The sequence below is a fragment of the Penaeus monodon genome, chromosome 6 (assembly GCF_015228065.2).
Source record: "Penaeus monodon isolate SGIC_2016 chromosome 6, NSTDA_Pmon_1, whole genome shotgun sequence".
NCBI classification, from domain to species: Eukaryota; Metazoa; Arthropoda; class Malacostraca; order Decapoda; family Penaeidae; genus Penaeus; species Penaeus monodon.
The window spans coordinates 31,283,365-31,309,325 of NC_051391.1; the positions used below are offsets into that span (position 1 = coordinate 31,283,365).

A 25,961-nucleotide genomic window follows, 5' to 3' on the forward strand; every position below is an offset into this window, starting at 1 on the left:
TAAACAGTAAATATGTATTGTTTATACAGTATGATACATCATTACATTTACATCAGTGAGCCAGGCGGCCGCGGCCCCGGGCAGAATCCGAGAGGAAGATTTCTTAAAAGAGGCAGTTACATAACCTAGAAGATGAACACCAAGGGATACTAAAGAAGCAAAATCACAGATAAAAGAGCAAAATAAAGGAGACTGTAACAGAAAGCAGGTAATTCACATACAAGGGAATGCAAGCAGAGTCTTACAGAGGAGAGACTTTTGACTCATAATTTTTTATTTTTTTCTCCATAATTTCTTATATAACAATTCAAAGCGGAAAAAATACGGAAAATAATGACTTAAATCATCACAGTGGAACCTCACTAAATTAGACTCCATCTCTTAATCATTAATCATCATAAAATCTGAAATTTATATAGTAAAAACGGAATAACATTCATCAAAATATGCAACATTCACATTTCCTACACGCCCAAATTTATTTACTTAAGCATTGCACATAAGGCACATATGTCGTAATCACAGACCCATATAATCAATCAACCACTATGGTTAACGATCCAGTGGCATATACATTAGAAAGTACGATACCTATTTTTATGACGATTGTGACAGAATAATAGCAATGCCTTCAAGATAATATGCTATTGAGTCTGCCATGGTTTGAGCTCGTATGACAGATTAAAGAGTATTTAATCAAAATTAACATTGCATGAGCATGTAAATCATTAGTTCTATATAGATTGTTATAATTTGTTACACCTAATATGTTCGTAATAAAATTAACACATCCCTAGCAAGGACACTTTAAAGAAGAGTATAGATAATGGACACAGCTATCTGTGACCTTTTTCATATTAAAAAGAATAAACACATGTATTTTCAAAAATGTTCAATTGTTGGCAACAGTGTCCAGAGCCCGCGAGCATAAAAAAAATCTAAAATACTATATAAATTTTAGGAGCTGTATATGCTGTTCATGGGTTGTAACTTCACATTTTCCTCCGCTCCTCTGAAGCGGCTGCTCCTGACGGACCCCATGCCGTAGTGGTCGCTCTCGGTCTCGTATGCCTCGTTCACGCTGCCTCCAAACACTCTCTGGTTGTCAACCTCAGAGGCGATGGACATCCTTGTTCGAGGCTGTGGAAATAGCGTGGAATAATTTCGTTAGGAAAGCATGGAAGAAGATACACAAATGTGGAAGAATAGGTAGTATTTTGTAAGAGATGTGAAGCTTGTGGTATTTTCATGCGATCAGGGGAAAGTCAGTGTTAGCAACCGAAAAAAATGTTGGCAATGAAGGAGTTTCGCGTGCATGTGAAATAGCTGAACAGTGTGTAAGGGTCAAGTGCGGTGATGGCAAGTGCTGGAGTAGATGTCATGGTGTAATGGGTTAGTTAACGGTGAGAAAGAGTGAAAAATACATGCCAATGGTTTTAATATAAACGAAAGTAAATTTTACAATAATTTATACAATCAAAATATAATACACAAATATATACATGCCTTTCACATTCTTACCTTACTCTCTTCAATATTATCACAAGCAAGCCATGCATAAAGTACAAGTATTAGTATTCACATCCCCTTCCATATAAGAAAGATATCAACATGCTAAATATAATCGCATCTATAATACATTTTAATAAATCTTCCTTGTGCAGTAAGGAAGGATTTTAAAGACTTAAATATTTTGAATGAGCATTATATTCATTTTTTTAAACTAAACACAAGCAACAGTAAAGTAATACCAAAAAGTGATTCGAGCGAGAATCTTACTTTTATGCATCTATAAGATTATTTAATGGTAATAGCAAAACACATTTACGTCACAGGTTAGTATATATAAAACGCTATTCACCATTCTAATTTGAGCTAATGGCAAGGCAAGAGACAAAAATAATCAAAGGCATTTAGCCCCACGTAGGATTTTCTCAACTGTTCAGAAGCATATATACAAAATCTATACACATATCTAATGACACATGCAATTGAACAAAAGACAAAAAGGAGCAAGCGGAGTATCCACACGGGGAAAGCCTCTTCGACCCCACCCTAAAGGCAGCGAACGAGCAAGAATGACCTCAGGGCCGAGTCGACCGCTGGCGAGAGGGAAGTACCAGCTAAAAGTGGTGATGAGAGGGATACGGGTGAGTGGAGAAGGGGGCGAACACACGCTGGTTGTCCGCGTCTGAAGTGATGGATGATCTCGACCGCGGCTGCAGAGAGGAACAGGGAGGCCGTGGGCGTTAGGTCTTCTCCCAAGGCGCGGGGCAAAGGGGCGCGTGTGTCGTGTTTTCCTTTTTTCGGAGGAGGGATTGGGCTTTGGTGTGTGTGTGTGTGTGTGTGTGTGTGTGTGTGTGTGTGTGTGTGTGTGTGTGTGTGTGTGTGTGTGTGTGTGTGTGTGTGTGTGTGTGTGTGTGTGTGTGTGTGTGTGTGTGTGTGTGTGTGTGTGTGTGTGTGTGTGTGTGTGTGTGATGGAATGCCCATCATTCTCGAAAGGATTTCTTCAAAGAATTTTTAATATGGCCATTATCTCCAGTGCTTCAGCTTTTGAAAGGAGTTGGAAGCAAAAGCTTCGCGAAGTGCAAGGGCATTATCCGAGCAAGAGTGACGGCTGACACAAGATCAGTAAAAGCAAAGCTTATAAATCGTCATTATGCCACACATGGGTATTTTTTATGCAGTTCATCTGCCACAGATAATTCAATCAAGTCATTTAATAATAGAAGTGAGTAGGAGTGCACAAAAGCATGCAATCTTATCATGCAATATTACAGCATGCAGCACATAAAATCTGATTTATGTGAATGTTACATGATTATGTAAAGAGGAAAACCAATATGGGAAAATGTCGTATCTCACTATAATAAGAAAAAGAGAGACTAAAAGAATTGTACGTATATACAAAATACAGAGATTAACAGGGAAAATCATAAAGGGCACGAGAAAAGGTTATTTTACAGAAAAAATCACAGTAAAATAAAGCACACTGCATCTGTGAAGAAACGTATATAAGCAAAGGAATTATAACCACGTTAACTACTGTGAACAGTAATTAGAAATCATTGTTCTCAGCACTTCACAGTTTAACCCAACATTTAAAATCGGACGGAAACATTATCCCAAAATAAACCTGATACTTTTTTTTACCTTTCTCTAACTCAAGATTTCGACCTCTGGTGCAAAGGATGCACGCTGGATAAAAGAAAAAGTTGTTTTTGCTTTCCCGTGAACAATTCATATTATTTTTATAATTCTTTTGGTGCTAATATCAATATGCTACTATTATATATTTATCCAATATCAATGTTTTGACTGAACACAGATTGGTCATGCCTGAATATAGCATGAATAGATGAATAACTTTACAAAGAGAGAACTCAAGTATTCACGCATCTTAATTCTCTGATAAGCGCTAGAATGTATATTTCATGTTACTTTCAATCGAGCATGGAAAATGATATCAGCTTTCCAGGCCTTACCTTCTTGGCCCCGAGCGTCTGCATCGCCTTCGACTGCCGCCTCTCCTGCACTACGGTCTCGCTGCGCTCAGCCAGGGCCTTGATAGTCTCGCGGCGCATGCTCAGTCGGCGGATGTCACCCAGCACGGGCGTTTCTGTTGAGGGCGACAAGTTAATTTCCCTTCTTGGGGAGCTTTTTCATTCATTCTAAAAGCATCTAAAGGGCAAGTGTGTGGTTTGGTGCAAAACCTGATGATTTTAGGCATACTTAGAATGGTCTGAAATGTAAGATGAACTATGCATCTTGAGGCACGTAATTACACTGCCATTATCTTCGCACGTTTAAAAAATGTTTTAACCCCAAGACGCGCAGTTCTGCTGTGCCTCACCGGTATCGTTGCCGTTTTCCGCCGCCTGCGCCGAGATGCTAAAGAACCTCTTCTTGAAGGCCACGTCGAGCGTGCCGATGGCCTGCTTCTTCTGCCTGTGACGTTCGAGGTTGTGGATGGTTCTCCTCCTGCCGAGCTGCCCGTCGTTCATGCTCTCGTTCTCATAGTCGCCGTCGATGCCCTTCAGCTTCTGCAGTTGTCTGACGATGTCCACAGCGTTCCTCTGGATGAAGGCATCCTCGGTGGTGTCTTCGGCCTGGCGGGGAGGAGAGAAAGACGGCGTCAGTGGGGCAGAACCTGAGGCTTCGACGAGGAACACTCATCGACGCCTATTATTCCTTCTGTTTTACTTTATTTACGAGAATTATTCCCCTTCATTTACTTTACTGTCATTCTTTCCGATTCAGTCGAAAATCTAATCCCAGCACCCAGTTAGATCTATCCAACCTCAACTCTCATTCAGATTCTTTCAATTTTCATATTCACCCCAACTGTATTCTACTCCACCCTTCGTCCCTTCCCCCTTCCCCTCTCGCGTCCGACCTACCTTCTTGTTGCAGCAAGTGAGCTCCGTCGAGGCCAGGATATGCGAGATGGTGCCGAAGCGATGGAACAACATGGCCACGAACTGGATAATCAGAATGAGGGCGAAGAAGAACACGAACACCAAACCGATGGGTTCCAACTGCAGGTATTCTTGCGTGATGGTCACCTGGAGGCAAGAGCTAGATAAGCGTATGCTCTTTGCAAATCACAGACCAATTACACACAGTAATATTATCATGGGCTTAGGGAATGCCCTGTCTATACTGAAATAGCCATATATCTTAGATATATCTTAGATCCACTCCCATTACTACATATCCAAACAACAACTAGTATTAAAAATATTATAATCAGCCATATGATAATATAACAGTAATATCTATATATCAGTGAAACCCTATTTGAATTGAATAGCTTATTTCTATCTAATTCAAATCTATATTCCTTCTTAAAGTTTAAGTCTTTAAAGTTAAATGGATAAATGAAGTTGGCAACCATGCAAGGCAAAGGCCAAACATTATTTTAACTATTTCTATCCATGCAAAGTAAAAAAAATCATGATAGTAGTGAACATATTGATGGTCATTATAAAAGAAAATGATGTGGATTATGAAAACTATAAATTCTGCAACAGTAATGATGATTAGTGACCATAATGATGATATTAATAATGACCAAAAATAATAAAAACAACAATAAATCCAATTACAGCAATGATAACTATAATAACAATGACAACATATAAAAGAAAGAATAATAGTAGTAACAACAACAACAACAAAACAACAAAACAACAACAACAACAACAATAATAATGATAATAATAATAATAATAATAATAATAATAATAATAATAATAATAATGATGATGATAATAATAATAATATCAATAATAACAAATATAACAACGACAAAATAATAATAAAATAATATCAATAATAATAATAATAATAATAATAATAATAATAATAATAATAACGATAATAGTGATGATAACTCTAACAATGCGTGTTACTGTATTATACTTTATCAAAATGACAGTGTTCCCTAGCATCATAATCATTTACATTATATAATCAACATCACTGTTATCATCATTATTTGTATGGTCATCGTTAATATCACCATTATCAATAACTTTTTATTCATCATTTTCTAAACATCCTAACCAGCCCAAGAAAAAATATATATATATATATATATCAATAGGAATGTTCATGCATTCATCACGAAGACCTGTCATGCACTGTTGGATAGGGAGGGAGGGAATAATAGATAACGGATTGATAATCATCTGAAAAGAAAGGAATTTGAGAATTAAGACTCTTTTCAATCGGTGGGATGAGGTGGAGGGTGGGGGTGGGGGTAAAGGGGTTGAGGGGGAGGGGAACGCTGAAGAGGGAGAACCCCCGTGTGTCGTTTTTTGGTGTTCAGATCGTGGTGTCTTCCGGGTAACGGGAAGAGGGTGAGGGGAGGGGATGTCGGTGTGAAAGTCGGGCTGAAGGAGTTGGAGAGGGGCGGGAGGCGGAGGGGGAGGGGGAAGGGGAAGGGGAGGGGGAAGGGGAAGGGAAGGGGAAGGAGAGGGAGTGGGACTGGGAGAGGTAGAGAGATAGGGAGAAGGAGATGGAGAGGGCGAGGGAGGGGAAAGGAGAGGCAGTAGGAAAGGAATGGAGTATGGTAGGAGGTAGAGAGATAAAGAGGTAGATTGGTAGAGCAGAAGTAGACGAGCGATAGATAGAGAGAGAGAAGAGAGAGAGAGGAGAGAGAGAGAGAGAGAGAGAGAGAGAGAGAGAGAGAGAGAGAGAGAGAGAGAGAGAGAGAGAGAGAGAGAGAGAGAGAGAGAGAGAGAGAGAGAGAGAGTGAGAGAGGAGAATGGCAGAGCAAGAGAGAGAGAGAGAGAGAGAGAGAGAGAGAGAGGAGAGTACGGTATTGTTGTAACTTGAGCTCATCGGAGTGAGTTACCCGCGGCTATGTGCATGTCTGTGACTCCCCGACTTCCTCTCTGCACAGGGACTAGTGTCTCTGTACGACCCTACAGACGAGCCAGATGTACGGCCCCTACATTAAACCTCTGGGACTTTCAGCTTGTTGCCTTTCCTGTCCTTGTCATACAATGTTCAGGTCGGTCAGTGTGTACTCTGTTGTTTCTGTGTTGGTGCAAAGATCTGGGCAATAAGCATAATTCATGTGCAACCAGCCACTGGAATGCTTCTGTATTAAATCATTCTGTAAATCTGTTCTTCAGCTGACTTGTACGAATCTATCCACCAAGTTGACATTAAAGTGTATGAAGGTTGTGATCCCAGGCTGGTTAATCATTACTCCGAATATACTACCCGTTTCTGTGATAAAGATTAATAATCAGCAAACAGCAAACTACAAATCAAGGCAGTTTCAACATGTGAAAGTGGATCAAATCCCAGTGTGTTGTCATAAACTTTGGCAGTCATATATGAAACAGTCGTGTTGAATATCCATAATACTCTAAAACCCTTCACTGGTCAGTACGAGAATTGTACGCCCCTGTCAAGCATCACCAAGTTACACATCAACTACTACGCAATGCATAGCCAAAAATACCTTGTATACTTTCCCAAGGAGCTAAAAACAAGTCCACAGTAGCATATACGTCTTACTTCAGGTAAGTTACACAAGATACAGAGCTAGGGATTTTACCGTAATACTGTTGACTACAATGTCTTTCAGTTCATGCAGCACTTTAAGACAGATGCTTTCCCCTTGAAGGAAGTCGAAAGTAAATAATGTAGCTACAGAGATTGGCGACTGTGAGAGTTCAAACTGGGTCACCTACACAGTATGTTATCAAGTAAATGGAACAAGAGTATCCTACACAGGGGGTAACTGATGGGGTCAAAAAGGGTCATACGATTAACACAGTCGCTAGAGGGTAAAGTCATCCTCTAGAACACTCAGTGCAGTCGGGTCAAAGAAGCGAGTCAGAAAAAAGAGATCAAAATACACTTGTAGTTATAAAGTGATAGAGCTACCACCACATCAAAGTGATGCTGAAACCTGCCCATAAGAAGACAAGATGATATAATCCATGACAGTATGCAAAGTGAGATTCAGAAGGGATCTTCCCATTAACCAAAAGAAAGTGAATAAATATGTAAAAACTACAGGTGCATTTCTGCTATATATCAAGTGTCATGGGGCCTGTGACTGGGGGACATCCATCCAGGTGGAAATTTGAATATCCCTTTTGTTATCAGAATGCATTTTTTTTTATCACATGACACTTAAAAGCAGACATACAACTATCCACACTACGTATGATGACTTTTTTCTGAGAGTTTTTTAGTCAGGCAAACATCATGCCAGGTCAGTGTTAGCATGCTAGGTCACGCAGGATGTCATGCTGGGTCATAGGGTGTTAGGCCGGGTCAAAAACTTCACAGGCTATGTAATGCCTAAGGCTGAACTTAATTGCCATTGTCAATTAATGTGCCATACCCATAGTGGAACTTGCCAACGTAACAGAAGTGTCTAGTGACAGAAACACCTGGGAAGTGAACGGTATTTTTTCAGATATCCTAACAAGCTTGATCGACTTATTGTTTAATGATTTCCTAATACGGATTCGTTTATTAATTTGAACTGTCAATGTAGAATTCGGAATAATTTATGAAGGAACCGTAATTTAACTGCATTTCCCCTTGATACTGGGGATGCTCGTTATACTTACGCTGAGAATATTAATGCATGTACCTTGCAGTATGTAAGATGTCAAATCTTATTTAATTTTTCGCATTTATTTTTCGCATTTATTGCTTCATCAGGGCATAATGCCCTGATGAAGCAATAAATTTGAAAAAGCCTTCGGCATATTCTTGTGTTTTCCTGTACTTCCCTTCACTGTGGCAGTACACTGCACTGAACGTATTATTATTACTGAGATCTTGTAAACAGGATGATAGCTGCAGCTGGCTCTTTACTTGAAATAATGTATGTGTTTTAGCAGGCTGAAATACCTAGTCTTCCAGTCATTAATTTTAGCAAAAGAGAACATCTTGAATGTCTGAGAATTAACAGCTTCACCAGGATTTCCCTTCAGCTAGATACTTCTGCTCTTGGCTTATAGAGCACCCTAAAGAACAACTAGTAAGGTGGTAGTAGAAACTGTAACAGTAGTGTAGCAATGGAGGTCTCTGGCACCACAACCATCAGGCAGGAGGTGGGTGATGGAGGCGCAGGTGAAGCTGGCAGTTGAATGTCCCAGTTACCTCCTGTGTTTCAGAATTAATTGTGATGTTTTCCTTCATGCCAAGAGGCCAGTTGATATGGAGTTCGTCCTTGTTCAGCTGGAGTAGGAACACAATGAGGACAAAGAGCGCGTTGAGCATGAAGAAAGCCACGAAAGATTTGTTCCTCAGCTCGAGTAGTTCCTGCTCAACTTTTTTCTGTAAGGGAGACATACACACCGCACACATGACACACGCGTTAACACAGGCGGCGTCCGGGGCTGGCGAAGTGCCGGGCACGACTTACCTCGCTTGTCTGCTCGTTGAAGGTAATGTTTGTCTTCACGCCAAGAGGCCAGTCGATGTGGATAGTATCTTTGTTCAGTTGGAGCAGGAAGACAATGAGAACAAAGATGGCATTCATCATGCTGAATGAGAAGACTGCCTTATTCCGAAGTTCCTTTAATTCACCTTCCACTTTTTTCTAAGGAAGGGAAGAGAAGTGGAAGAGGGAGCAGGGATTAGTACGTGCACACCCGAACCCCCACTGATGGATGATCTGTATTAATATGACGGATGAGAGATCAGAGACAGCGCCGTGCCCAAGTGCTCACTATAGGTCTCGAAGACAGCCAGAGAAGAACCACTGAACTTCACAACCCAAACCAGAAGTGTCAAGCTTTCCACACTCCTGACAGAGCCTCCCCGCGAGGCTTCCATATTGTTAACAGATCACCAAACACTGTACATCTTTGACACACACATAAACTCTATGTACACATTCTACCTACAACCATCCTAAGGACTATGTAAATTCTTTTCTATAAAGACCTAAGGTCAATTTATGCAGACCTACAATTGCTACTCACTAGCGATATTTTCTTCCGTTAGTATAATAGGTAATGGTATTGTAATCCACCTACAACACTAAAAGGTAACTCCTGACGTAAACTGAAACTGGTCATTGCTATTAGACCTATCCATGAAATTACAGGCCTACCATTACCTGTGATAATACTTATCTATACATATCAAAATTATTATATGTCAATGTAATTTTGAAAGGAATAAAACTCTTGAAAATGCCCTCATTACCAGGGAGACATTGACCGCTAACCTCTCCTACAAAATAAAAATTACCAAAGAACAATTATAATATGCTAATGTTTAGAATCTGTGGTTCTGGACACACATAAGCCACCATAACCTTTCGAACTACGGTAACTATGAGCAAACTAAGTGTCTATTTGATTACCAAAGCACCGTACTATGTACCCTCTGCTATGTACTGGGCAGATGCAGAGAAACTGAAGCTATGTCTGTCTCGGAGTTATGTTTATGTTTATGTCTTTCTTTGGGATGAATGTCAAATACATTACGTCTGTCTAATTATATGAACATTATATATACATACATACATACATACATACACACATATACATACACACACACACACATATACACTTATGTGTGTGTGTGTGTGTGTGTGTGTGTGTGTGTGTGTGTGTGTGTGTGTGTGTGTGTGTGTGTGTGTGTGTGTGTGTGTGTGTGTGTGTGTGTGTGTGTGTGTGTGTGTGTGTGTGCGCGCACGCGTGTGCGTATGCGTATGCCTGTGCGTGTGCGTGTGCGTGTGCGTGTGCGTGTGTATGTGAATATATATATATATATATTATATATATATATATATATATATATATATGTATGTATATATATATATATATATATACTATATATATATATATATATATATATATTCATATATATATATATATATATATATATATATATATATATATATATATATATATATATATATGCGTGTAAGTATGTATACATGTAAATGAAAGTATTAGCTGAGTTAAGAACTTTGTCTGAGTTATGATGTTACAAGAGATGAAACTTTGGAAATTGTTTAACTGACAGAATAAGGATTATCAAGGATGTGAAAGTACGAACACCGATGGTTAGTTTACATCAATCAAATTGATATTATCTATATCTTTAACTTGCATGATATGGAATAAATCCCCTCAACTTTAGAGTCTGTCTGGTCATGTATAAACAAAGTACTCGTCGCTATAGGCCTATGGTTCCACTAAGCCTCAAAAAGTATCAGATACCACACACATACGCATAAAAGTCATTTAGCAACAGATGAAAAAGGGCTCTTAAACTTAAAGAAGATTAATGTTGATATTGTAACACGTTTGCAGCTCAGTTTCGGCAAGGGAAGATAGTGGTTCGGGTACTAAGCTCATACTCGGCAGAATAGCTCACGGTTGTCGTGGTACAATTGGAACTATTTATGGCAAACAGTGAGATTACAAAAACGAATTAAAATACACAATGTGGCGTGACTCTCTCACCTATGTTTGCTGAATGAAAAACAAATCAACATTAAAGGGAATAACAAACGCCATATTTTCAAAGGCGATAAAGCAACGTGGCCTCCTGAATTCACTAAAAAGGAAATCAGTAGAAAAAATATCTACATGCTTCTAGTAAGAATACTAATTCGAAATGAACAGAGATCATAGACAAAACCATGGAACTATTGGGCCAAATAACGAGATAGGAACCGAACTCCTCGCCTGATAAAAGACTTGCATTTCTGCCTTGTGAGTTACTGAAAGGTGAGCCAGACTAAACTAGGGTGATGACATGCGGTGTTAACTCTGAGGTCACCCCTGTACATGCCTCCCTGCCTCTCCGATCCCCTGCCAGCGAGGGCGGCAGGGGCGAGAACACCTTAGGCTGTAGACTGACGGACATGGCAACGCAATATGGTTTTCACACCCGTCCTTTTTCACAGAAACCCAATTTTTCCTGTTTTTTTTTTCTTATAAGATGGTCCAAATTGAGTTTATTTCTCTTAAGGGATGTATAAACGACATCGTCCACATTGCCATGAAAATCAGTCAACAAAACCCTTTACTCCGTTTATGGTGCAGCACCAGTTCAGCGAACCACAGCTACGTCTTTCAAACTCTACTTCATTTCGTCTTAGAATCCTTTTTCATAATTTCAACAAGTTGCATGCATGCCGTCATGAAATAATACAAAATCGTCGCGAATGTTTTTTTTTTCTCTCTCTCTTTTTTTATAATATGCCATGATCAGAATTCGAAAGTCGAATCTATATGAATTGTGTTTTGATTTAAATAAACATTTAAATAAATAATTAAATCGGACAGTAACTGTGTTTTGCTCTGTGGGTGGTGTTACACTGTAGGGTTGGCCTTCTGGTATGCAAATGACTCACTAAATCTAATTTCACAGTCAATAAGGTAAAAGAAAAGCACATTTTCCCAACATCAGTTACAGTCGTTTCACTGGCTATCTATCCATCCATCTATCAGTCCATCTCTCCTTCCTTTCGTCTCTCTTACTTCCTCTCCCTCTCTTCTTTCACTACTTTTCTCTATCCTCTCCCTTCTCTCTTCTCTCTTTTTTCTCTCTCTCTCTCTCTCGGTCTCTCTCTCTCTCTCTCTCTCTCTCTCTCTCTCTCTCTCTCTCTCTCTCTCTCTCTCTCTCTCTCTCTCTCTCTCTCTCTCTCTCTCTCTCTCTCTCTCCTCTCTCTCTCTTCTCTCTCTCTTTCTCTCTCTCTCAATTTCAGTGGCCAGTGTCACTCCTGGCCCCATTCCTGATCACAGAAGTGTGCTTTTGGATACTTACAAGCCTCCTTGAGATGTCCTTTCATGTCTATGTAAGTGATTGTACCAAGACTTATAACAGTGAATGCATGAGGGAAAAAGCTAGAGTGGTAATAAGAAGAAAAATCTTATAGTACACTCTTTGTATATAACTATCGGAATGGCCAAACTATTATCCATTATTCGTTATCTAGACAAACTATTAAAACAGGGATCTTATAATCATTATGGAATACTTTATATCAATTAGAAAATAGTATATCAGCATAAAACCAAAAATATGTCTCACAAGAGAAAATAGGTTACGCTAGATTTTTATATGAAGAATATTCATAACACCAGCAACAGAACGAGTAAAACACCTAACAGAAGACAAGAAAGAGAATAACGAACCTGCTCTGCTGAGTTCTTCGTGAGTGGGTGGAGGTACTTCTCAATCAGGTCCTTCCAGAACTGCACTTCGACCCCAGGCATGTAGTCCACCTCGCCTCGCTTCAGGGACTTGTCTTCCATCCAGTAGGGGTTCACCAGGTCGTCTCGCTCTTCCTTGGGTCCTGGAAAGAGCAGTAAGGTCAGGGAGGGACGTAGAGAGTGCCGGGAAAGAGCAGAAAAATTGCCCGGGTAAGAGAAGAAAGGATTAGTGAGGATTAGAAAAGGTCTTGCACTTGAAAAAGCTCTATTTTTTATGTACGGGAAGGTCAAAAAGGACATGAAGGTATTATTTTGCTGTTTTGAATTTATGGACTTCTATTTTCTGTTCACTTATTTATGTTAATCGTCTACACTATCATAAAAGTTTACACCATGATTAAATTCATAATGACAGTTACAATAAAAAAGTTAAGAAATGGATATCTATGAAGCGACAGCATGTAACGTAACTATCACCCAGCAAATCATAAATAAATTCAATATCATATGCTTCATGCAGAAACAGCGGCATCCAAATATTTTTTGCGGATTTTAAGACAGACATGGAGGAGTACCTGAATCCCCGCTCTCGCTTTCGCTCTCATCGTCTTCCAAGTTTTCGTTGATGACTGTGACCCCGTCTGACCTGAGGGAGACTCGCTGCTGCATGGTCGAACGCCTGCGGGCACTTGGGGCGATTCCCATGTGTCTGTGCGGAAAAAGATCAAGTTATAATAATGGCAGCAAGATGAGAAATAATAGGAAATCACAGGTTTTCGGATTTTCTTCGTAGGAAGAAAGTTACAAGGGAAGAAAGAAAGGAGTATTTGTTATCACTAATTCAATAAAAATATCTTATTTACCTTTTTAATTCGACAAGATTTTGAAATTTGTGATGGAGGAAGTGAGGAGCTTTATTAAATGGGAGTCCAAACGTTTTCTTTATAATAGTAGGTATTTTTATCAGAAATGTTCATAAGTAGAGCATGTTCTTAGTAGTATTGTGTTCCTATTGTACCTCCCTAACTCTCCCCCACTCCCTCTCGCCTTTCCCCCTCCCCCTCCCCTTTTCTTCCCTCCCTTACTTCCTCCCCCCTTCTCCGCTCTCCCCTCTCCCTCCCCTCCCTGACTTACGATTCAATGGACTCGAAGCGCCTCTTGAGGATCTCGAGCGAGTTGGCGATGCTGGCCAGCTGCTGCCGCTCGTCGTTGGGCTTCGGGTGGACGCAGCACATCACCTTGAAGAGACCCGCCAGCGAGAACTCGATGGAGCCTTCGTCCTCGTCCTGCTGGTCGTTCCTGTACAGGAAGCCGAGGAAGCCCTCCTTCTTCTTCATCTTCTTGGCTTCTTCGGCGGCCTTTCTCTCCGCTTCGAGCTCCTGTGGGGGTGTGGGGCGGGGGAGGAAGGGTGGCCGGAGGGGGGGGGGGGAGAGAGGAGTGGATTAGTTAATGGGGAAGGAGGTGGGACGAATAACTCCGCTGCGCTGATGTACATGACGCGTTTCGACTAAATCTCCACCACAAATACAGATTTAGTCGAATCATGAAGTTATCCATTCTCGTTCATACCTTTTCTATATTTGTTTCAATGAAATCTATTCAAAGTATGTCATTAGGATATTGCCAACTATATCAAAATCTTCATTTTTATCCATTATCGAAACTAATTTTTTTTGGAAAGTGTACATATCCAAAAGAGTTAAAGTTAATACAAAATTAATTACTATAGATATGGCAAAATGGATTGCAATTTCATTAACATGCAAACTACTTTCGCCACGTAAGCATCCTCCTAAACCATTAGACCATGCATTTCATATTTTGTTAAAAGCACCTTAAACCAAAGTTAGTATGAGAACCATATGTGAAATTCTCAATTGAAATTTACGCTTAATGAAAGGCAAACCTCTCACTACAGTGCTTTCTAACAGAGAATAGAAATATCTCATCTATATACCATGCACATGTAAGTAATGAAATACGAAATCAGCATGCACATATGAGAATACGGAGTCAGCATGCGTACTTAGACAAGTTGCTGACTACGTCCCTCCAACAGTGACAGTGTCTTAAGCCGAGTTTCCGAAGACACTTTCGCTGGACCATAAATGGCGTTCTCGGATGGGTGGAATTTCCAATATGTTTAAGTACTGAATATCAATCGATAAGAGAATTGGCTATACGTTCGCAAGAAATAAAAATGCAATTTCTACGGCATTTTATCAATATAATTTCCAAGTAAAACACCTCTGGTTGTCTCTCACCCTCTCTCTCTCTCTCTCTCTCTCTCTCTCTCTCTCTCTCTCTCTCTCTCTCTCTCTCTCTCTCTCTCTCTCTCTCTCTCTCTCTCTCTCTAAATGAATAAATAAATAAATAAAGCACCTCTGGCGGTCTCTCACAACCCATCTCTCTCTCTCTCTCTTCTTGCTTTCTCCCTCTCACTCTCCTACTCCTACTCCCACTCTCACGCCCTCACTCCCTCCCTCGCTCCCTCCACCAGCCCCTCCCCCTAAACCCCCACTCTCAACTACCTCTCTGGTCTTTTTCTTCTGCTTCTGCGCCACCTCCCTCGTCCCCCAGGAAACGTTGTTCAGGTTGAAGCACGAGTAGATCTGGAGGAGCAGGTACATCGACGGCACGACCATGTAATAGACGAGGCCGCACGGGAGGCACATGAACTCCTTCGGGTGTAATATGCCGGTGATGATGAAGGAGCCGGCGGTGGCCATGAAGAAGATGGCGGACGGGGTGAGCCAACCTTCCTCAGCGAAGTTCAGCATCATGCCCACCAGCACCACAATCATCACCAGGGCGTAGACGGCCGTCAGGACATAGGCTATGCTGATCTGTTCCGTTTGTTTTGCGGGGGCAAGAGGGACGGGTTGGGATATTTTTTTAGGAGGTGGGCAGGGAGGGGTAATTTTTTTTAGAGGGTAAGTACGAAAAGCGTATTTTTTAAAAAGGTGGGAAAGAGGGTAATTTTTTAAAAGGCAGTGTGGGGAGATTTTTCAGTGTTGGGCATGGGGCGGGACAGCGGTTTTCAAGGCGTATTGTTTTTTTTGGAGGTGGTTGTGGGTGGAAAGAGAAGGAAAAATTGTTTGTTAGTATGTAAATACAGTTATCTTAGGAAATGGGATGGTTAGTATAATGATTTCAATTTAGGATATTTTCTATCTTCTTTTGTTTTGGAAGTTGAGATTTATACTGACGGTATATTCGAAAGGCTTTTCGTGAGCTTTAATGGTGAAAAAATTAAGGATTATCACATAAAGTGCTTGTGAAAAAAAAGGAAAACGAACATCGAAAAACGATGAAACGCCAATGCACGCAAAAGACAAACAAACGCTGATGTCGCACAATGAACGCGGACAAACATCTTACGAAACAAAATGATACATATAAATTCCACCCATCTCAGTTACGCCGAATATCTAATTTTTGTAATAAGCTATTTCGTGGTTTTCATTCTTGCAAATTATGTTCTCATCAAGAAACGGTCGATTCTTGGCCAGAAGCAATCGCTATCTGTAAAAAATTATATATCAGTAAAAAAAAAGTTCTAATGATGCTACACTTGCCTAAATAAGGAGCTGTCTACAAGCATTTTAAGTCCCTTTTGCTGTAAACGACGTATGTTTTGTTAGTGTGAGAAAAAAAACATGCGTTTTCATGCAGAGTGAGCCCTTTTATGCAGGAGCCCGCCATGCCCCGGGGAGAGCCACGCCGGGCGCCCGGGCGTCGAAGGCCGAATGCTCGAACAAACCTTCTTGGTCTTCTTCGTGGCGATCTCACGGGTTCCCCACGAGACGTTGTTCAGGTTGATGAGGGAGTAGATGATGAGGAGCAGGTACATAGACGGGATGGACAGCAGGTAGAGCAGGCCGGGGATAATGCATTTGAACTCCTGCGGATGCATGCAGGCGGCGATGAAGAAGCTGCCCGAAAGAGCGATCAGGAAAATGGCTGACGGAGAACCGACGCCGTCCTCGCCCAACTGCAGCGTCGTACCCACAATCACAGCCATCATTACGAGGGCGTAACCGGCCGAAAGGATTTGGGCGACTACCAGCTGATGTCGCGCCGGCAGATGCGTACACAGACAGGTAGACGGACGGACGGATGGACACGCAGGCGGACAGACAGACAGGAACGCACACGCCGTACGTTATGCCGAGACAAGACGGGACGGGTACGGAGGTCGGGGAAGGAGGGGAAGGAGGTCAAATGAGCATTAACAAACACAAAAGCAGGTACATGAACGAAAATTAAACTGAAACAAATATGAACAAAAACAATTGAATTAAACATATAGGGAAAATAATGTAACAAAACTGAAACATCAACAACGAAAATACGGAAAGACAATGGAAAACACATTCAATAAAGGAAACGCAAGCAAAAACTCACCTGATGGTTCGACTTGAGGAGGAAGCAAGCCATCATGAAGAACACAATGGGGTAGATGTTGTATTGGAAGGAAAGCCAGTTACTCACACGGAAGGCAGCCACGAAGGCACCCACCAACATAAGGAAGATGGTTCCTGGGCCAAGGATGGTACCGGCCATCAACATAGTCTGTGGGAAGAGAAATGTACGTCTGTTGAGAATCCATAAACAAATGAGGGAAAATGGGCGAAAAAGTAATTTTGACTTTCCCTGCCGGGAAAAAGACTTAGGAAATGTATGTCCGTTGAGATTAAGAGAGAGAGAAAAAAAGAAAATATACTTCTAGAAATATCCGCCCACAGCACTTCTTTTTCCTGAGTCGACTCCTCACCTGGTAGGAAATATACGGAAGGGAGATGTTGTCGTTGACTTCGATCGTCTTCCTGGAGTCCTGGAGCAGATCCATGATGTTGGCCATGGTCGAGGGCAACCCACCGACGGCGCTGGTTGTAGAACTCGCTGAAGCCTTCGGGGACGTGGGTGTAGGCGTCGGAGGCGGCCGAGTACTCGACGCGGTAGCCTCGCTGCAGAAGGAGCGTGCATAACCATCGATCTTCGCCTGTGGGAGAAAACAGAGGTGAGACTGTCTTGCAGCTTGAATAAAAAGAGGAAAATGGGACGTCAGCGGAAGGGATGATAAAAAAGAGCTGATAAGGGAGCAGTTATGTGGAGCACTTGAGTCTCGTTTCCTCGTTGAACTGATCTAACTGAGCAACCCGCAGAGGGACTCGTTTCGCGCACTCACCCTGATCGTATTGTACGTAGTGACGGGCCTGGCTGGACTTCGTGGTGTATTTTGCCATAACATTGTCGTCCATGAGAGCTTTTCCTGAAATGAAAAAATGAAAACAATGAGAAATCCTAAGAGAGAAGGAAAAACAAGACAGTGGCTATCTCATGATTACACATCACACTGGAGACGCGTAGGCGTGCTATAACTATGTGACCCGAAACGTCCTCAGAAGAGGACGAATTACCTCTGAAGAGCGAGAAGCATCCGGGGCTACACAATACACAGCCGATCATGTGCTCTGTTGCTTTCTGCAGCCAATGGCCAATAGCGTATTCGAACATCTGATACCACATCATCAATCCTGCGTAGAGGAAGACATTGTTAGTATTATATACTTAAATAAGAATTAATACGAGCGCACAGACTACCCCCGCATGAAGCCTCGAAACACCGCAATACATAATTCCCGAAATCTCGGTACAGGTTTCCGAGCACTTTTCAGCAATATTTTAATCCGATCTCCAGGTGCTTAGAGAGATAGGAAACACATATCAAAAACTCTCACAAAAAACAGTGAATAAGAGAAAACTTTCAAAGACGCCTCACCAGAGCCTACAGGATGGATACGCCCGCAGGCAGCGCCCAGGTTGGTGTTTTTCTTCATAAGATCGACAAGCAAGGCCACGGCGGGCGGAGCGAAATCGATGTCGCCGTCCAGGGTGAGCAGGAACGTCCTCTCGGCGATCACTTCCTTGCGGTCGACGGAGATGGGCTGGTCCATGAGCTTGAAGCCCAGCAGGTAATACATGTACATCACCTGGGACAGGATAGAGGGTTTTAATGCACTAACTCACTGCCAGTTTAATATTCCTGAAAAATAATATTTCTCTTATCCTATTTCTCCTTTTCCCTCCACCACCACTGCTACCTTCCTTTCTCTTACATCCGATCCTTCCTTCCCCATAATCACCCCCTCCTCCAGATACGTACAGCTTCCTCATCATCCTTTCCTCCCTTTGACCCCCTTCCCCCCCCCCCCCCAAACACTCCCCACCGCTATACAGCCTTCTCCACCACCTCCTCCCTCCCTCCCCCTCATGCCCCGCCTTCCCTCCCTCCCTCACGCCATCCCTCCCTCTCCGCGGCCTCACCTGCGACCACCTCTTCTTGTGTCGGATCTTGCTCTTGTCCTTGAGATGAGCCACGATCTTGGTCTTGCCGGGCAGCGTCCACACGAGGCGTCCTCCGTAGGGCGCCGGGTACTTCTTGGGCGGCCTGATCCTGATGTTGGTCTGGTGGACGTGGGTGGCGGCGTCGTCCATCAGGTTGACCAGCAGCCGGACGAACTGGTTGACTACGTTCTCGTCCTCGTTCTCGTCGGCGATCTCGAAGGCGTCGTCGAAGAAGATGTGGGCTGCGAAAGGGCGAGCGCGTCGTCAGAGGGCCTCATTGCATGAATGATAGTTTTATTTTTATTGTTATCATTATTACCGTTATCATGATTATCGTCATACTGATTAGCGTTGGCATCATTTCAGTTATTACTAATAGAATCGTTTTTAATACTACTGGCATCCTCATGGTTGTCATTAATCATCATCATTCTATTTCTATTTAGAATACTTTTATATTTCAAGAAATCGTCCACATCGGTAGCATCCGCACCCACTCGATTTACAACACATAGTCAGTCCACTCATTGTCAAACACACACACACACACACATACACACACACACACACACACACACACACACACACACACACACACACACCACACACCACACACACACACACACACACCGCACACACACACACACACACACACACACACACACACACACACACACACACACACACACACACACACACACACACACACACACACACACACACACACACACACACACACACACACACACACACACACACACACACATACTCACTCTCGAACTCGTAGTAATCAAGATCGACAATCTTGAGGTATTTCTGGGCAACGCGTCGGGCCGACTGGTCCTCGTCCATTCGAAGGATCGACTTCAACATCTCCATGATCTCCTCCTCAGTCTCGTGCCACATAGTCGCCGTGGCGTAGATGCGGATGATGTGGTCGGATGATTTAGTCTTGGAGACGTTCGTGTTGGATGAGTCGGTGTGGATGGAGATGGTCTCATAGTACTGCGATTGCTGTTGGGGGAATGCGGTTAGCGAGGTGAAAAAGGAAGAAGGAAGCTCCGTGAAGGAAGCCCTAATTCTTATTAATATCGGGAGAGCCTAATCGTCACATCGCACTGCAACGCAAACCAGCATTCGATCTCACCTCGTTGTCGTGGTCGTCCGGGTTGAGGTTGAGCTCCTCCGTCTTGACCTCGCCCTCGTCGTCCCTGCGCCGGTTGAGCGCCAGCGACTGGTCGATCAGGAGCGAGTTGTACATCGGCGACACGAACAGCTTTTCCGTGGACGCCAGACGCTCGCACTTCGGGGTCCAGATGTGCAGCGTGATCCACGTCTGGGACAGGAGCCACAGCAACCACACCCAGGCGTACTGGAAGCGAGGGGATGGGAGTGACTCAACGAACGAGATATATTTTTTCAACACAATTTTAGAAAGATCTGCCCCAGCGAATGGGATATCATTTCCACCAAAATCTAGTGTAGAGAGATATATCTCAACGAATGAGATACGCCTGTCTTCATCAAACGCTATTTTTAGAGAAATGAATATATATAAAACAAATTAAGAAATACAAGAACCAGCCAGTAAGACCGCTCCAAACCGAACGCTCCTTACATCATTATTCAGGAAGTCCTGCAGGATGTCGCCGTTCTTGCACTCCCAGAACAGGTAGGACGGCATGAACTGGAAGGAGCAGGCGGTGTCGAAGCGAAGGCCGCACATGGTGATGAGGAGCGAGATGGACACCGGGATCGTCAGGTTCACGGGGAAGGCGAAGCTGAAGCCCTGGATGCAGATCTTGCACGCGAACTTGCCTGGGGGAGAGAGGGAGGGCCGGGTACTGGCTTGTCAGCTCGCGGAGGGGGGGGGGGCTGTTGAGTGCGTTTGGCTAAACTGAATATACTAAAAAAAATAATTGAAGATATGTGTCGAATCCCGCTGCGGAGTTTGAAGTCTGTGTACTTCCCTTGTCATTACTGACACTTCAAACTTCAAACATGTGACATCAAAAGGGAAAAAGGGAAAGGCAATAAACCATACAGAAGAAAAAAAAACTCACCGAAAATGTAACACAGCCACGCACAGAGGACCTGAACGAGGAACACGTAGATGGGCGTGTACTCCGAGGATCTGATGGTGAAGGTCTCCTGCAGGGGCGCCACCGTCGAGAAGTCAGGGATGAGGTCGCCGGGGATTGTCTCGCGAATTTCAGTCACGTTGATTTGGTGGGCGCTGACGGAGGAAAGGGCGTTACGAGGGCGAAAGGGGCGTTGCTGAGGCTGTACCCGATATCAGATATGTGCAGGGGAATTATAGCAAAGGTGTGATGTTTCCGGAGATTCCCTCTAGATTGTTTCTGTTCTTTTATATTGTTCGTGTGCTTGATTACCTTTTGTTCTCTTTAGCCTGATTTTGTCAGTTTTTCTTTCCCTCTCCTTTCCTTACTCCCTTTTCCCTCTCCCTCTCTACCATCTCTTCCTCCCTCCCTCTCCTGCCCTCCCTCCCTCCCTCCTTCACTCTCCTTCTCTCTCTCCCTCCCTTCTTCCCTCTCTCTCATCTTCCCCTCCCTCTCCCTCCGTCTCCCTTTCCCTCTTACCCGAAGGCCTTTCCGATCTCGAAGAGTGTGCTGACTTCCCGGAGTCTGGTGCTCATCGAGAGGATCATGATGCCGAAGAACAGCAGCATCTTGATGACGGACACGAACATGTAGCAGAAGTAGCGGGTCTTGAGGAGGCGCTCCTTGATTCCCCCGTAATACTTGATCAGGGCTGTTTGGCGCAAGAAAAGGGAAGGGGACTGATGAATATGGTGCAAAAGAAAAGCGGAAGTAAAAGTTGATTACCATCATTATTTTTTTTTTCGTCACATCCAAGAACACAAATTCTCGATATACAGAAAAATTAAATGAAAGAAACGACAATCAAATAAAAATAAAAGAAACTTAGAAAGAATAATTACAAGAAAAAAATCATGAAAATTATTTTCTCTAGCAGACTGGGGAATATCAGAAAAAGAAACAGAATAGGACAGAAAAAAATGGATTGAAAGAGTAAAAGAAAAATAGAATTACAAACAGTAAAAAAACTATAACCTAAAAAAAAAACACACGAATGATAGAAAGAGTGGAAAGCAGATCTACTCACAGAACTTGGAGTGGCGGTCGACGTAGTTCTCCCACCAGCCGAAGGACGTGAGGAAGATGGCGACGGGGATGAGCCAGACGCGCCAGGAGGTGGGGTCTTTGCCGTACTCGACGATCGGCCACACCACGAAGCCCGTGAGCTGGCAGGCGAGGGCGAGCAGGTCCATTAGCACCTTCACGGCCACCATCGACTCCTTCTTGTTACGCGAAAGGAGGCCTGTGGGGAGGGGCGGGGGGCGTGGTTAGCTGCCTGTGTGCGCATGGGATCTGGAGGCTTATTCATTCCCATTTTTTTCTGCTTCCTTGTTGTTTCTTTACTATCTTTTCTTTATTCCTTATTTCTCTAATCATTTTCCACGTCCGTATTCCTCCCTTCACACTCCTCCTCACTACCACTCCTCTCCCATCCCCTTCTCCTCCCCTCACTTCGTCTTTCTCCCTCCATACCCTTCTATTCCCTTTCCCTACCTCTCTCTTCCCTCCCTTCTTCCCTTTGCCCCCCTCCTTCCTTCCCTTCCTCTCTCTACTCCTTACTTCCTCCACTCCCTCTCTTTCCTCCCTCCCTTCTTCCTTCGACTCTATCCCCCCTCTGTTCTCCCATCCCCTCTCTTCCCTCCTCCCTACATTCCCTCCCTTCCTTCCTTCCTCCACTCCCCTTTCCCCTGCCATCTCCTCTCCTACCACCTTCCTTCCATCCTTCCACCCCCTTCCATCAACCCTTCCATCCTTCCTTACTCCCTCCCCTCCCTCCTTCCATCCTTCCATCCTTCCTTACTCCCTCCCCTCCCTCCTTCCATCCTCCCTCCTTCCATCCCTCCCTCGATCCTTACCGAAGACGCCAGGGATAAAGGCGACGCAGTTGGTCAACATGGCGCCCTTGATGACGTCGAGGTCGGGCAGCACCAGGTAGACGAGGAGCGCCGTGCCGACGGTGTGGAGGCTCTCGAACACGAACACCCAGAAGAAGTCTCCGAAGAAGGGGCGCTTGTGGGACTGTTGGCGGAGGGAGAGGGTGGGGTTAATAAATCGACTTGAAAAAAGCTTATCTATTTATTATCAGTGTTATTGTTGTTGTCAGCATTATCATTATTATTATTATCATTATTCTTATTACTATTATTGTCATTATCACTATATCATTAATCTTTATATCAAAACAATAAAAAACAAAAAAACCTATCAATAAATGTAAAACAAATTAGACGCACCTTGAAGACGCACATCCGGACGGAGCGGAAGAGCGTGCCAGACTCGGGGACGATGAAGCACAGGAGGATCATCCAAGCCCACACGACGTTCTCCTCCTCGGGGATGGTTGCCACGTAGTCCTTCTCCGAACCTGAGGGGGAGAGGGGATTCTTTAGAACTGAGGGCGAGGTGGAGAGATTGTTGACTGTGATTGAGGGAGAGGTGAAGAGGGAACTGTTCAGAAACGAGGGAGAGATGGAGAGGGCAATGCTAGAGTTGAGGTGAGAAATGGAGAGCCAGTTGCCTGTGATAAAGGGAGAGGTGGAAAAGGGATAGTTTCGATATTATGGAGAGGTGCAAAAGGCTGTTTATAATCGAGGGAGAGGTGGAGATCCGGTTGTTTATGACAGAGGGAGAGGTGGAAAAATTTGTTTATGACTGAGGGAGAAGTGGAGTAAATTGTTTATAATTGAGGGAGAGGTGGAAGGGCGATGGTTTATAACTCGGGGAGAGATGGACAAGGAGACTGGTTAAAATTAATGGAGCAATGGATTTCTTCTTAAAGCTGACGAAGAGACGGAGATCAAACCTTTTATAAATAAGGGAAGAGCGTGATAGACTAATCTGGTGACTGGAATGATGATTAGAAAGAAAATAAGAAGGGGAATCAGATAATCGAAACCGAGGAAAATGAAAAAAAGAAGACCTAGGTAAGATAATATAAAAGCTAAAAAAAGGTAAAAAATATATACTGATGAACGGAGAAATAAACTACCTAATACAAAAAAAGCAAATAAAATTGCAGGAAGAAACGAGCAAAATACAAAGAAGTGCTCGAAGAATAAAGACAAAATGGTAAAAACATTGCAGTCTGATTTTATCCGGATGTTCAGCGGAGAAAAAAGAATTGTTCCATTTGGTTTCGTTTGCTTCGTGACCTTTGACTCGGGGCTTCCTTTCTTGAAGCCAATGTGCATTTCTTCCATATTTCATGTACAAAAGGTGAAGGGAGATGAAGGATGATGGTAATAATGATAGTGATGGTGAAAGCGAAGATGATTATGTGATGATGATGATGATGATGATGATGATGATGATGATGATGATTATGATGATGATGATGATGATGATGATGATGATCATCATCATCATCATCATCCACCATCATCATGTGGTTATGATGATGCTAATTACGTTATTAAACTATCAATACTACTAATGCTGCGGCTGATGGTGATTAGAAGAAAAAAATATACTAAGGATGATGAAAATGACCCCCCCCCCAAAAAAAAAAAAAAAATAGAAAGTGCAACTACGGTTAGAGCCACAGGTGAAAAAATGACCTTACTGCACCCATAATGCGCGCTGGGTCATAAAATCGCACTACTTTCTGGGGTATCATTAAACTTCAGAAGTGACCTTTTCATAAGCCTCCGAGACGGCCGACGTGTTGCTCTCCCCTTCCTCCATTTTTCCTGCTCCCGTCCCCTCCCCCCCTAATTCTCCTTCCCCTCCGCTCCCTCTTCTACCCCATCCCTCTAACCCTTTACCCATTCTCCTCTCATTATTTTTCTCCCCTCCTAACCCCTTCCCTTTTCCCTTCTCCTTCCTCCTCCCTTCCCTTAACCCTTCCACCCTTTTCCCGTTCCTCCTGAAGCTTCTAGAGCTTAACCCAAATCATTTTCTTTTATAAGGTTCTATACCAAAAAATTATCTGAACTAATATATAAAACACAGGAAGATACCCCCCCCCCCACCCCCCAACTTTCCTTTTCGGCGTGCTCGATCACGTGATTCTGGGCATCTCTGCGACCTCTCCTTTGACCTCCAGACGGCTGACCGCTTTGTGACCTTGGCTGGGTCGAGTTGGTTGTCCCTCCGTTTACAATCGTGCGTTTCTGTTTCTCTTTTGTAACGTTAATTATCTATTTTTCTCAAAAAGGATGTTGGTTTTTCTCTTGTATCCTTTTCCTTCGTATTGAGTATTGTATTGTATCTTTTCTTTTTGCATCTTTTTTATCTCTTATCGTTTCTTCTCTTCTGTACTCATCATCTTTGATTTTCTTTTGTTTCTTTCATATATTCTATCAGATCTCTAAACTGGCGTTTCTCTTTAACTCTCTTCGCATACCGTTACGATTGTTATAAATGACACTATAACATCTTACACAAAAAAACCTAATTGCAAGTGAAATATTTCATTGTGTAAAAGATATGGGAATTGCCTTGCCATGTGCGCTGATGCGAGATCTTGATGCAGTGTTGCTTTGTAACGTTTCGTCTGAAAGCTATTTAAAGAAAATGAATCAGACCTCTGTAAAAAATTGATTTCTGGTTGAATAAAAAAAAAAAGACCTTTGTACAAATCAGTGATTTCTGGTGAAATTAAATAAAAATGTCATTGGTTTCCGGAAGAAGAAAATTAGCACCTCTTTTGGCTTATCATATATCGATCGCCATTTCAAAGCAAAATGAGGATTCCCATGAACTTAATAAAATTATAGCGGATATAGCGCTTCCCATGACCTGGTTGTCGAGACCGTCAACTCACTTCCTGACTGACCGACCTGTTGGCCGTCACAGCTTAGGTCACAGAATTCGGAAAGGTCAC

The 25,961-nt window shown here is 42.9% G+C and overlaps 1 protein-coding gene across 1 annotated transcript in view; it reads right to left on the reverse strand.

Annotated features, from left to right (window-relative positions):
- Positions 1–25,961, reverse strand: part of LOC119573948 (chitin synthase chs-2-like) — a 26,743-nt gene continuing 782 nt past the window's right edge. Inside the window, 24 exon segments of the mRNA XM_037921048.1 lie at positions 1–1,140; positions 3,486–3,619; positions 3,854–4,109; positions 4,401–4,565; positions 8,644–8,820; positions 12,648–12,808; positions 13,241–13,374; positions 13,800–14,044; positions 15,197–15,511; positions 17,073–17,240; positions 17,443–17,541; positions 17,543–17,670; positions 17,857–17,940; positions 18,089–18,205; positions 18,451–18,661; positions 18,996–19,258; positions 19,790–20,030; positions 20,164–20,388; positions 20,635–20,834; positions 21,080–21,252; positions 21,617–21,788; positions 22,164–22,379; positions 22,993–23,155; positions 23,371–23,654. Of these exon segments, the coding sequence (XP_037776976.1) occupies positions 958–1,140; positions 3,486–3,619; positions 3,854–4,109; positions 4,401–4,565; positions 8,644–8,820; positions 12,648–12,808; positions 13,241–13,374; positions 13,800–14,044; positions 15,197–15,511; positions 17,073–17,240; positions 17,443–17,541; positions 17,543–17,670; positions 17,857–17,940; positions 18,089–18,205; positions 18,451–18,661; positions 18,996–19,258; positions 19,790–20,030; positions 20,164–20,388; positions 20,635–20,834; positions 21,080–21,252; positions 21,617–21,788; positions 22,164–22,379; positions 22,993–23,155; positions 23,371–23,654 (4,514 nt within the window). The 3' untranslated portion in view covers positions 1–957.